This window comes from Urocitellus parryii, chromosome 1 (assembly GCF_045843805.1).
Source record: "Urocitellus parryii isolate mUroPar1 chromosome 1, mUroPar1.hap1, whole genome shotgun sequence".
Lineage (NCBI taxonomy): Eukaryota > Metazoa > Chordata > Mammalia > Rodentia > Sciuridae > Urocitellus > Urocitellus parryii.
Window position 1 is genome coordinate 10,015,939 of NC_135531.1, and position 13,751 is coordinate 10,029,689.

At 36.3% G+C, this 13,751-nt stretch overlaps 1 protein-coding gene across 2 annotated transcripts in view; it reads right to left on the bottom strand.

Moving 5' to 3' along the window:
- Ctnnd2 (catenin delta 2) overlaps positions 1-13,751 on the bottom strand; it is a 706,435-nt gene that overhangs the window by 398,128 nt on the left and 294,556 nt on the right. For both annotated transcript variants that reach the window (XM_077795427.1, XM_077795424.1), the window contains exons 3-4: positions 11,478-11,512; positions 11,033-11,149 (exon numbers count right to left, since the gene is read on the bottom strand). In XM_077795427.1, coding sequence (XP_077651553.1) covers positions 11,033-11,149; positions 11,478-11,512 — 152 coding nt within the window. The remainder of the gene's footprint in view (positions 1-11,032; positions 11,150-11,477; positions 11,513-13,751) is intronic.

The following is a 13,751-nucleotide window of genomic DNA, read 5'->3' on the forward strand; positions in this document are numbered from 1 at the left end:
TCAACCACTAAGCCATATTCTTGGTCCTTTTTTATTTTTAAAAAATATTTTTGTATTTTATTTAGAGACAGGGTCTCTTGGAGTTGCTTAGTGTCTCACTAAATTGCTAAGGATGGCTTTGAACTCACGGTCCTCCTGCCTCAGCCTCCTGAGCTGCTGGGCAAAATACCTTTTTAAAACTTTTTATTTGATGTACTGGAAGTTGAACCCAGGGCCTCGTGATGCTAGGTAAGTGTTTTATTTTGAGACAGGTTGTTGCTACCTTGCTGAGGTTGGCCTCCAACTTGAGATCCTCCTGCCTTAGTTTCCAGACTATTTGGAATCACAGGTGCATACCACTGTGGCATTCTGCCCCCGCCCCTCCACCCCCCCCCCCCGAAAAGGATCTCCAGTAAAATATTTTGGCCTCAATAGGTTTTCAAATACACTATCTGATTAGAGAAAACACAACTACTTGCAAACAAAACTATACTTTTATCTTTTTCATTAACCCTACAAGTATAAACAGAAGCAAAGGGAGGTTAAGCTATCAGCTGCTGTTGTACATGTGATAGTTTAAAGATGAGACTTAGATCTTTGACTTCTGTCTCCAAGTTCAGGAGTTGTTGTCTAAGATCAAGCACTATTTATCTATCAAAGTCACAAATATACACACAACAACATGTTAGGGCTGAAAAAGTATTTCTTGAATGGAGGACCTCTTGTTCATAGAAGAACTCTTCACACCTCAGATTACGGTTCTTTCCCAGCAAACTGCTGCTTGGAGATTTCTAGTGCTAGCTGGGGGAGCTTGCTGTCTACCACCAGGGGAACAAAGTCAACTTCAATGAATATAGAGGCCAAAATACTAATTTTTACATAAAAATCCAGACCCACTTATAGATCATATAAACAAAGACATTATAATACACAGTTTATTTTGATCCAATTAACTAGATATTTTAGTTTCCATGATCATGTGCACCATATCTGTTTGCACAAGTTTAAAAAAAGACTTTATCTGAAGTATTAATTCTTGCTGGTTTCAGAATACAGTAAAATGTAATAAAAAGACACAGTGTGTAATAATACAGAAAATGCCCCATGCCTCCAATGTGGCATTTTTAAGTCATGGTCATGCTAATGAAGTGACTGGTGTGTGTTGGGGGTAAAAATATATAAACCAGGACTAGATGCTTGCAGACCTGGGCCCTGGTCCTCCTTCAGGTCCATGTAGGCAGAGAGGGTGATGACCACAGTGGTGGAGGTCACAGTAAAACCAGCCAACAGGGACGGAGTGCTTACGAAGTTCAGGGACTGTCCTGGGAAACTCCTACCCTGTTGACTTTTTACACATCCCAGTGCAGAAGGGACTGCCATTCCTTCTGATGCTGGAGGCACTGAGGGTCCCTCTAGCTGAGCCCACAGTTAGTGGTGGGCACGGGGTTCAAACACTGCAGTCTGGCTTCAGATTGCATGTCCTTAACATTATTATGTCCCTGCACATTTTAATATCTCTACATTTGAGCACCTAAATGAGATAATGGCTGTGAAAGCTCTTGGAAAAATATAAATTCCAATGTGAATGTCAGTTATTATTATTATCATCTACTTATCTAATTACATAGCCACATGGTCTGATAATAATAAAACCTTGATTGGGATTTGTTTTTCCTGAAAATCTTGTTAAAGCATCATCCCATACATCACTTATTGTTTACTTTCAATATTCTTTAAGCTCTCAATTTGCAAAGGAGACATCGAACGCATTGTTCATTAAAATGGCCTGCTTTAGGTAAAAATAGAACAAACAAACAAGCACCTAGTGTCAGAGCCAAGCAATGAAAAATTAAACTCTTTTGGCATCCAGCAAAAGGTTTTCCTATTCCGTCAGTCTGAAATTTCTTTCTCTGAAAATGTCAAAACTCATTCCCAAACTTCAGGTGTTTTTTTAAATGTCACCACCTCCAGGCAGCCTGTCCTGATGCTTGATTGCCTAGAGAAAATCAACCCTACCCTGCCATGTTACCTTAACACTCTGAAAGACCAGACTCCAAGGAATTTTAACTGTTGAACAGAGGCCCTGTGCACAGCATTACAGGGCAACAGGAAATTGGTGAGGAAGAAAAGAGGATGAAAGCAGAGGTTATAGACATGTAAGGAACAGAACAGAAGAATAGTGTGTTCAGAGGCAGGAGCGCCTAGAGATCAGGAATTTCTTGCTGTGCAGGGAAAGAAAAGCTGCAGTCACTGAGGAAAGGAGAGTGGAAGTGCCTCATTCCTGGAAGGGGGACCCATTCACACTGAAGTGGTGCCCAGAGTTTTCTGCCACCCAGAGGGACTTCTTTTCAGATAACGCAGCAGACAGCATGCGGGCAGAGCATGGCTTCTGTTTCCGCACATCTTCAGGGGTTTGCTCAGACTTGCTGATTCTGCTCTCCTTAAGTTGGACATCAGTCCTGAACATGATTAATAGGGAATGAAAGAGCACATCTGTGCTTTCAGAGTAGTAAGCGGCAAGAGGTGTGCGTGTGGGCACTTGATGTCCAGGGATGGACAGGCTTACTTCTTCAGGGATGGAGTTGGAGGAGAAGATGCATGCACTGTTATTAGAAAGGAACCCTACTGGATTTTAATACTGGGTCTAAAAGAACTTGACATGCTTTGTCTCTCTAGATCTTCAGTAAATTTCCAGAAATTACTGATTATAAGAGGATGAAAGCAGATCCATTTGATTTGATTCTAAGTAAATGAAATTTAGGGCAGAGGTATAGACATCAGAATCATCAGTAGAGGAAGCCAGGGCCATAAGAATAAGGGGACGTCTAGTGGATTATTTTAGCACCAACAAGAAGCCCCCCAAAACAACAAAATCAGGCAGTAGAGTTGGGTAGCATCTTGATTAGGAACCAAGGGGATGTTTATGAGGACCCTAATTCAGGATAATGAAAAGAATCTAAACATACAGATTGAGAGGCACATGTTCAGGACTGACATCTCAAAGAGCAGCTTTGGTTAAATTTATGCCATTAGGAAGTACAGTTACATTATTTAGTCTTAGGTTAAATTGATTTTTTCAAAATGATTTTAAAAAAAAATTATGTAGGCCATGAAAAATGAGCATACCAGGATCCACACACCTCTATCACTGACGAGCAATTTACATTCATTGCTACCCTCTTGCTACCTGCTCTTCGTGGAAGGTTAAAAATGATTTTAAGGGTATTATTATTTTTTTAAATGAGAGTAAATTATTTGAGTAATGTCCAATACAGAGAAAGGGAACATATTTCATAGACGATGCTAGGTAAAGATAAAGGAAATAAGTTGTGGTGATTGTATCGAAGCAGTTATTATAAATTACAAAATCAATGAGAAAAACTGTTGATTATTTGTAGGATTACTGACAAACTTAAATCTGTTCAGAGCACTTTAGTCCTATCTAACCACAAATTCACTCTGAAGGGTAAAAAAATACAGACTGTGCTTAAACTGTGCCACTAATCAGCTTCATTTATAGCAGCAGTTTCTTTTTTATGGATTCTGGAAGAACTCGTCAATTTATAAACTTACTTGGAATAAGAGGTGGCTGGTGGTGGTAAGCTAGTTGTTTTCTCCTGAGCTTCATTAGTAACTTATAAAGCTCATTTGCAGGAGTTCCACTGAGGAGGTTGCCTGAAAATCGTGGTGCAGCCATCTAGGATTCCAAAAATTAACTGAGGGGAAAGCTCAAGGGGCTTGTTATGCGAGGAAGCTTACAGTCAATGTGGATGTTCTCTGAGCAGGTGCGCTCTTAAATTTCATTTCTATGTCTCTGTCTCCAGAATACCTATTTCATCTGATCAGTTGCTTTCCATGCATAATGCTTTAGGTGAAAATTAAAATTTTAATGGTCCCAGGAACACAGAATCACCCATTTGGACTTTAAATTGATTTAGATTCAACCAATGCTATTGACTTAATTAGTATGATTTTTCAAGTTTGACTATTTGAAATGAATAAAGTTAAGATTGGTCATGTGCTGACAATATGTAGCATCTCACTGTTTCTTTAGATCTATATTCAATGGAGGAAACTGAGCAAAATGGCAGATACCAGAAAAGACAAATGTCAAATGTATAACTTTATAGTTCAAAATGTGTAACTGAAGAGTCTTACGGACTCTCATAGGGTTGTAGGTGATAATATAACAAATAATGTTTTTAGAGTTACTACAGTTTCCCAACTATTTCCTTATAAAGATTTGTCTCCAGATTATTGATCATTAAAGAATTAACATCTCACAGAGAAGAAAAATCTTTATATATTTCTTTGTAAATTAATGAGCTGATGAAGGTAGATTCTGATTTCTCATTATCAATCATTGTTGGGAGAAACAGAGAAGTAACATAAATCTGTCTTGAAGAAAACAAAACTTAGAAGCTAACTTTAGCAAATGCCACAGTTGATTAATGGGATGACAGAGTTCACAAAGCAGTTGCTGATTGGGCCAGAAGGGCACTTACTCCCTCATATCCGCATGACTTGCTTGTGCACTTAATCACATTTTATTTATGTGTCTTGGACATACATCTTTTTGGCCCTTTGATGTTTACCCTAGTGGTCCTCAAACTTCCCTGTCTTATAACTCTTTTGTACTCTTAACAATTATTGAAGATCCTGAGAGCTTTTATCAATGTGAGTTCTACATAATGCTATTTATTGGAAAAGTTAAAAAAAAAAAAACAAAACAGAACAACATGCAGCACGTTTCCTTAACTGTCAGAGAGCACTGGTGCTGTCACACACCACGGGTTCTCCACACACCTGAGCATTTGCTTGAGAAAAAGCAAGAAGAGATCAGTAACCTCAATATTGTGAAGATCCTTTGACTTTGAGGGTCCCTGAAAGAGTCTGGGGTACCTCCTCACATTTCTGTGCTGGGCATCTATGGTGCCTCTGCAATTTCAAAACCAGAAAAATTTTACCAGAGACTAATTTGGGGGCTTAACCCCAGCTGATGTGTTTAATGGGAACTTTGTATAACTCTCTCTTGTGTAGGCAATGGATAAGGAGCTCCTTCTCCTGTATGCCTTTGCCTATCCCTTCAACTTCCAGTTCTGCCCCTGAGCTGGTGACCTCTTTAGAGAAAGTATAACATGCTTCTTAAATGTCTCTGTGATAGAAGGAAATCTAATAAAAAAAAAAAAAATTGAGCATTAGCTGAATACCAAGTAGAGACACTATCTGAAAGAGAAGATAATTACAGCTTCCTGAAAGGTTTTATTTCTTTCTATGAGCTATCTTTGTGTTTTCTCTGTGATTTTGCTCATGACTTCCACTCCCCCCCGCCACCACCACTAACTTCCCATTGGCGTCAAACAGCAAAGGTGGCTGCTCAAGTAAATACCAGTGAATTGCAACAGAATCAAGTGGATGAATGAAGCCGTGGGCAACCCTAGACCTGGATACGGTGACCAAATTCTGGAAGGACTACCATCAGGTTTGGATTTTACATGCCTGGATTGAAGCATATGATAAACTGATTTCAAATGGAAGGAGTGATCCGAGGATTGGACAATTAACTCAAATAGATACAGTTCCAGGATGAAGGCTCGCCAGAGGTCAGGTGACAGTCTATGGCTACTTAGGGAGTGAGGGAACTTGAATCTAGGCCTTCTACCCCTTTCCAGAGGTTTTTCCATCCTACTGGGTCGGTGTGAGAACACAGCTTCTAACACAACAGAAATCAAAGCAAACAAAGCAGCCCATTTCCCCTGACCATGATTTCTATATTTTGACCAATTTGATTTATACACTTCTCATTTTGATTACTATAATTTTTATAAAAATTTTATACACCTAGACTACTTCTGCCTCCTTTGGTGTTATACTTTGCAGGAATTATGAAAACAGGCACTTCACAGAAGGTCTCTCACTTTCAATATTATTATCACATAGGGATATATAGAGTAATATTTTATAGCACTTTAATAACCTGATCTTTCAGAGTCTCTTGTGAACTAAGTATATTCTCAATAATTAAATGAAAATGGTAGTCTGTAAATCCACAGTGAATACTATATTTGCTTCTACCAAATTACATATGATTATTCTATTTGGATTCCACCTGCTCAAATGGTAACCTATAAAATTGATTCCTGATTTAAAAATAAATGCTGGTTTAAAAATAAAAACAATGTAGGTTTTTATCATAATGTTTAGAACGTATCAGCTTCCAAGATTTTCTTCTTGTTGAATGATAAAATTATCTAAAATATGGTAGAACTTCAATTTATTAATATGCCATAGACAGACATAATTAGCATTTGAAATATAATATCAAACACATTTCTGGCTAAATATGTAAGTCCTTTTTCCCAAGCTGTTCTTCATATTTCTGATTTTTCTGTATTTCTGATTTTTGACTGATGATAATAATGTGTTAATTATTGGTCAAAATGCAATCATGCTTATCTCTGAATTTAAATAAATTATTTGGTCCGTGTCAGGTGAGGCCAACCTATGCATTATGTGAGAAGCTGATGGGTGTAAGTTCTGCCAATAAATTGTCTTTGTTGCTGATGTGTGGGCTTTGTTTTGTTTCAGTAAAACAACTGCAATTTCTGAAAACATTCTCCTAGTGACTCGGTGACACATATTTAGAATTAGAATTGAAATTACTCAGCCGGCAGTCATGAAAAAGTGTTGGAAGCCAACGGCTGTATACACGATTTACATTCTGTTAGGATGGCATTTTTAAAAAACACTAAAGTACAGCAAAACCTTTATAGGTGTACGACCCCATAAAGTCAGGATGGCAGAGCACTTGCCTCAGGGTCAAGAAGACAGGGTTACTATGCTTCAAAATTTATTTTAACTGGACCTTAGAAAGAAGAATTGTAAAAGCTTTAAATACAACAAATTAAGTACTATGTGCTTAGGGATTGAGATTGCTTTCCCTTTTAGTATTTTCTTTTTGGGCTTGATTTAGACGTATTTAGCATTGTTTGAGTCCCTTCTGAGTTAGGATTAAGGGACTGGTTCTCAAGGGCAGGGTGCCAGGCCCGATTTAGCATTAGCTAGTTCATGACTATTCCAGCTTAATGAAGCCACTGATTGAATAATCACAAGGGACCAGCAGCATCTGATGCGCTTTCTCTAATTAGATGGAGAGTGTCAAGGAGCCCCTGCGTATCTACTTGCTGTGCCTCCAGACAGGGACACACATGGTGCATGCTTCTACTATTTAGCAGAGATTCATGCTGATTAATCGCCTCACTTGGCATTTCACTGTCTGGCCATCCTCTCAGCAACGATGCCCTGCTCTCTGGCCTCTGCTTGGGTTTGGCCAATAGGAGGCCCAGAAAGGAAACTAGGGGCCAGGAGAGAAGGAAGTTAGGAAAGTCCTTCTCCTGCTGCCTCCATGAATCTCAACTCTGCGGGTACCAGTGGTCCCTCCACTCTCCTTCACGTGTGAGGGTGGTGAGGGGCTTTTATTTTTTTGGTCATTGCTACACCCCATGTATCTCAACATTCACTGTTCCCTTAATCTCGCCCATTCCTGTACAAAGAGTTCCTTAATTCAATTCTCTTCAGTTAAGTTTTTTTTTTGTGTGTGTGTGTGTGTAGACTCTCTATATCCCATCTGGACTCTAACTGAAACACAGAGCAATTGAGATTTTTATTTTATAGCCTTATGAACACTTAAAATTGGCAATATTGATCTCCAAAATGATGCTCTCTACCCAATATTTTCAAATTATTTCTCTAAATGTTACTCAGCTACTTCAGTCTGAAAGTGACGGAAAAAGTTGAGAGTGTTTCTGAAGGATAACCATATTCTCTATTTCTCTGTGCTTCCAAAGCCCCATTGCAGGGTTTTGGGGTAGGGCTTTCATTACATGGAAATTTCTTTGGTTTATATGTTTCATTTGGTTTCTTTTCCTTTCTTTCAATCTGGATGCAAGAACTTATAAAAAAGAATAATGAACTAAAATCCTGTATCAGTCTTCAAGTAATTCTGTATACAATAATACAAAGAAACTAATCTTTCTGAAAAGCAAAAAGATTCAACAGTTACCACGTATATTTGGAAAAAGCTCTACCAAAGCATTTAGCTTCCCTGTGATGAAAATACGTCATTTGAGGTGACTTTTGTTAGTTGGTATTGCAGGACTGGGGACTCAACCAGGGCCCCAAACCTCTAAGCCTTCATCACTGAACGCAGCCCAGCACTGTAGGTGACTTCTGAATTTATATTACAGGAAAACTAAAGTGAAAGCCAAATCCTCTCCATTTTCCTCAGGTGTAGCAGAGCTTCTCACCTAGGAAAGCTTGGTATTATCTTCTGGCATTTAATAAAAATACTCATATATTTACCCGTTCTGTTTATTTATTTTTCTATGCCATTTATTTATCTCATCTATTTTATTTTGCATTATCTTGTCTTTGAATTTACTTTTTTTTTTTGGAGGCTGGGTTTAAACTCAGGGGCACTGAACCATTGAGCCACATCCCCAGTCTTATTTTGTATTTTATTTAGAGACAGGGTCTTACTGAGTTGCTTAGCACCTAACTTTTTGCTGAGACTGGTTTTGAACTTGTTATCCTCCTGTCTCAGCCTCCAGAGCAGCTGGGATTACAGGCTGGTGCCTCTGCACCCAGCTGAATTTACTTTTATCATTTCATTTTGTTGATTTTTAAAACTTTATTTGGCTCTTTATAAGATTTCCCAAAATAAGCACAACATTCCTTTAAATTTTGTCTTACTTTTTAAATAACAAAATTTAGATTTCATCTGGATTCAGTTTCTATTATAAAATGTTCCTTTTTATTTGCATTCTAAATTGTATGCAATTTCTTTTTTGCTTATAATTCAGTAGATATCCAGAAGTATGTTTTCTGTTTTTTATTTATTTTTTGCTTATTATTTTATTGTTCAATTTGTGTTTTTTTTTTTTGTTGTTGTTGTTGTCTCTGTATGTGGGGGGGGTGGGGGGGTGCTGGGGATCAAACCCAGGGTTTTATGCCTTCGAGGCAAACATTCTACCAACTGGGCTATATCTCCAGCCCCTTATTATTCACTTTTAATTCTCGAGCATTATTATCAAGTAATATAGCCTTTCTATGTAATTGTCTTTATCTTCCAGGATCTGATCACTTTTTGTCAATATTCCCTGGGCATATACAAACAAATTAGTATCATTCAATGACTAAAACTTGAAAATTTATTTAATACACTGATTTGTTAGTTTTAATTTCTGACTTGCTGTGGCTTTTTCTTGTAGCATTCTTTCTGAATGAGCATTAAAGTGTCTACAGCAATATTTTCCATCAGCCTCTTTAGCTTTAATATTAGAACTCAGGTTCTATATTGTTCAGTGCATTTACGCTCCTTAGTTCTAGCATATCCTTAGAGGTAAGACAGTTTCACTACCTAGCTCCTCTCTGACTCTGATCAATTCTCCATGATACATTCCACTTGACCTCACAATAATCTTCCAATTCCACTCTTTGCATTCATTGCATTTGCTGGCACTATTTTGTCTAGTCCTTTAATTTTAACAATTAATTTCACCAAAAGTCACATAAGTGTTTTATCTTTGTTAACTTCAAATTTGAATTATAATCCTTGTTAGTGAACTCAATGCACTTACACATAACTAGGTTGATATACTTATCACTTATATTTTAATGTCTCCCTCTTATTTTATCTTTTTTCTGTGATTTCTATTTATTAAGGGTTATACCTCCTTCTAAACTCAAAATTTAGAAATTTAGAACTCTAAACTAAATTTTGAGTTTAGAAGGAGGTATAACCTTTAATAAAGGATTATATTATTATATGAAGAATGATCTATTCTTAGATAAGATGGTGTATATCATTAATATTAGAAGATCTTCTAATATTAATGAAGAGTGTTATACATCATCTTGCCTCCTTCACTGCAAGACCTACTATTCTATGTCTGCCTTCCCTATTTTCTAGGAAGGTGAGTGAATGTGGTTCAAATATTAATTAAATGCATTTTAAATACAGCTACTCCTATAACATAAACATATTTATGACTCTGGGGAAAAAGTAATGATTCTACATTTAAATATAAAATACAGAGAATAAGTAAAATAACAATCATTCATCTTACTTTAGGAGTTCTATTAAGGGGATAGATATGGGTTTAAAAATCAATCTGGATATTTACAGGATTGTTATCCAAAGAATAATGGTGGTATAAAAATTACAGAGAAGATGATGTAGTATATAAATTAAATGGTTTATAAGATAACTATGCTATCTTATTCTTATGTTTTCCTTTTATAAGACAAATCTTGAAGTATATTAGAGGCAATTTTATTTTTTTTAAAGTTAAGGAATTGATTGCTTCATTTATTTTTAATACTAAAATATGAGAACATGATTTATTAAATTATTTCCTTTTTAGTCTTTTGTGGAATTTTATTAAAATAAGTCCAGAGAATTTTACATTTTATTAAAAAAAATGACTTATTTCAATTCCTCACATTTTTAATTTGTTTCAATTTCTCTGGTTAAATATATTAAATGAAAAGAAAAATATTTCAATATTCTACTGAAATTAATATAGTGATGCAAGGTTAAGTGTAGGAATATAAGAAGTTATTGAGTATTACATTATTATTATTAATACTAGTTAACATTATACCAAATTGATATCTATTTTGTTACATAATTGCAGATTTTAAAGATCTCTACCACAAATTATTTGTATGAATAAAGCATGTATGATCGTTAATTTCAAGTTAGACATTGTGTTGGTTAAACAAGCATGTGAGTTCATTAAATATGCTAGTCTTAATGGTGAAAATAATCTAGATGTCAATGACTGAGTTAGAGAGCTTTTTAATTCAATGGGAGTCAGGATAGGGTAATGTGGGCAGGTAGTTGAGAGTGGAAGGAAATGGATAACACAAGTATAGAAATATCTAGAAGCCCTATCATATATGGTGCATAATAGTAATTATATCAGAAAAAAACTATGGCACAATATGCTGTGTCCTGAAGGTCTTCCACTGTAACTGCCATCTGACTTACTTTCGCTGGTGGAATAGTCCTGCGGGTCAAGGATTCCTGACTCCTGCAGTGATCGGATGCAGGAGTCCACCAGCTCAAGACCTGTTGTAAGTTCATCTTCGATATCTTTTTGACCATCTGAAATAAGATATTTGAAAAGGATGAATCAGTAAGTGATATATTAACACTAAAAGCTTGAGATTACAACTTAATAATCAAAAAGTTTCCCAAGAAATCCATCATCTCCATGAAGTTCTCATTGTATAAACTTGTAATTGACAGCCAGGGCTAATGCCAAGGCCAGCCAATTCCACCTATCCCTGGAGAACATGAAGGGATCAGAGAATGAGAACTTCGCTCCCCACTTGTTTATCACAACAGCGTCACTGTAATTGTTACTGTCACGTTTCCCCATTTACTGTATGTGGAAGTAAGCATAAGGACCCACCAGGAGCCCATACTTTACCTTGTGGCTGCCAATGAAACTGCTCTTCTGCTGAACTGCAAAAAAGAGAACACACAGGTATAATGCGCTGATTAGAAAAGAAACGTCCCAAACTGCAAGTCACAAAGGCTCAACAGAGCAGTACACTGGTTCCATGACACTGCCTTTAATTCCTTGCTGAGAAAAGTGGCATAATTGGTCCATTTGCCATGTATTGCTTTTGATTCACAGGTACTACCATGTTGTAAATGGACATTGTTCAGAAATTTCCACAAGGACAGCTCATTTTTATTTTTTTTAAACAAATCTCAATCCATTAAACTTGTTCCTTACAATACAGCTTCTGTATACATGCAGTCTCACATAATTTTAGTTATTTTAAACTACAAGTCTGAATAAGGTTATATATAGACTTTGTAAAGTAGCCCAATGAAGAAACAACTATCTCTCTTTTTATTACAAAGAAGATAAAATAATTCTTTTCCTTTACTTTGACATTCCCTATGAACACTTCCTTTCAGTTGATTACTATAGTTTAAATTGTCATTTAAAATTAATAACACTTTTCCACCAATTGAATATACATTTCTGGCTTTCTCACTTGATGATATATCTATAAAATAATCCAGCATAAAATGTTGTTCATATATATGCTATGCCAATCATATTGTACACAGTGGCAACAGATTTATTTTGAATAATTTATTAAATGCAAAATAGATGGATAAATTTAAAGCTTCTAAATGTGAACAACTTTCATTGTACGTGTGGACTTTTCCTACCTGCCCACTTTTTATGTCAATAATTGGAAAGAAAGTTAATGTCAATTACTGACAGATATCATTTGGAGAATGATTTTTCTACCCTCATTTCACTAGATTTTTTTGCCTCTGATTTGGCAGCTTCTGTGAATAGCTCATCAGTTCCTTAACAGCAAGTGGAGTTTAGGTCTTTAATCTGTACCTTAGAGGTGGCTTCTGAATACATTGACAGGAGAAAAAGAGATTTCTGGTATAAATCAATGTTCAGAAAAGCCATGATTGATGCAAATGAATACAAGAATAGTCCCTTAAGAAACATATGACTTTTATAGTGTGTCTTGCTCCTGCATCAACCCGCATTAGCAAACTAAAAAAAATCGTTTTACAATAAGAGCTATCCACAGAATTGCTATATGAAATGATAAATTGGTAAATTCAGTCCCATGAAACTCTTTCTTGCACTGAAAAGATATTATATAAAAGCAACATCAAACTACAGTCAAACCCTTAAAATAGAAATAAAATCCTAAAATCAATATTAAAAACAATTTTAAAGCAGGTTCTCTTAGTAAGTGGCATTTAACATTAAGCAATCTCATCTCAAAATCCAAGAATCACCACAATAAATCTAAACCATAGTCATCGTGGCTATTTTAATACTGTAAGAAGCTGATTAACCATGATTTTTAAATGATGTAAATGTTAATATCAATCTTAATGGTCATTTGCAGGAGGCATATTAATTCTGAGTATATCCAAATGCTTACTTGTGTCAGAATCATTTGTGGCTCTTCTTAAATACATGTATTTTAGGTCTCATAAGAAACCCACAGAATCAGAAAATCTTCAGGTGGGGCTGAGAATCTGCACTGTGATGACCCTCATGCTCTATTATCTTTGAAAACCAGTAGATACTGTTTCTATTAAGGATGCACTATGAATTTAAAGCTGTTCCACTACTTTATTCCATACTTTAAGGCTGATCCAATTCTAAGCATGTATATGCCATGTGTTTACATGGGGTTGGAATTTTCCTTCATCTTGTAGTGGGATGTCTGGTGGTCTTCTCTCTTCTAAACATGAGTGTACACAGAAACCTTGCAACCAGTCGATGGTAACTTACTTGGAAAAAGAGATTTTGAAATGCAATAAGTTAATGATCTTCAAATGAGGTCATTCTGGTTTACCTAGGAGGACTCTGAATCTATTAACAAATGTTCTCACACAGAGAGAAGACCAGGGGAGAAGGCCAAGTAAAAAGGGAGGCAGAGAGTGCAGCCATCCGGCCTCAAGCTGAGGATTGGTTGAAGAATTCAGAACCTGGAAGGGTACCCAGGGCACCTTCCCTTGTGCATTTGTAGGAACAGGGCCCTGCTGATGACCTAAGTTTGAACTCTCGGCCTCTTAAATTGTGAGAAAATAAAATTTTAAGCACCCAATTATGGTAATTTGTTAAGGCAACCCCTGGAAACTGATAAAATATTTTTCTGATACAATAAAAAATGTTCTCATATCCTCCAGGATTTACTACCCT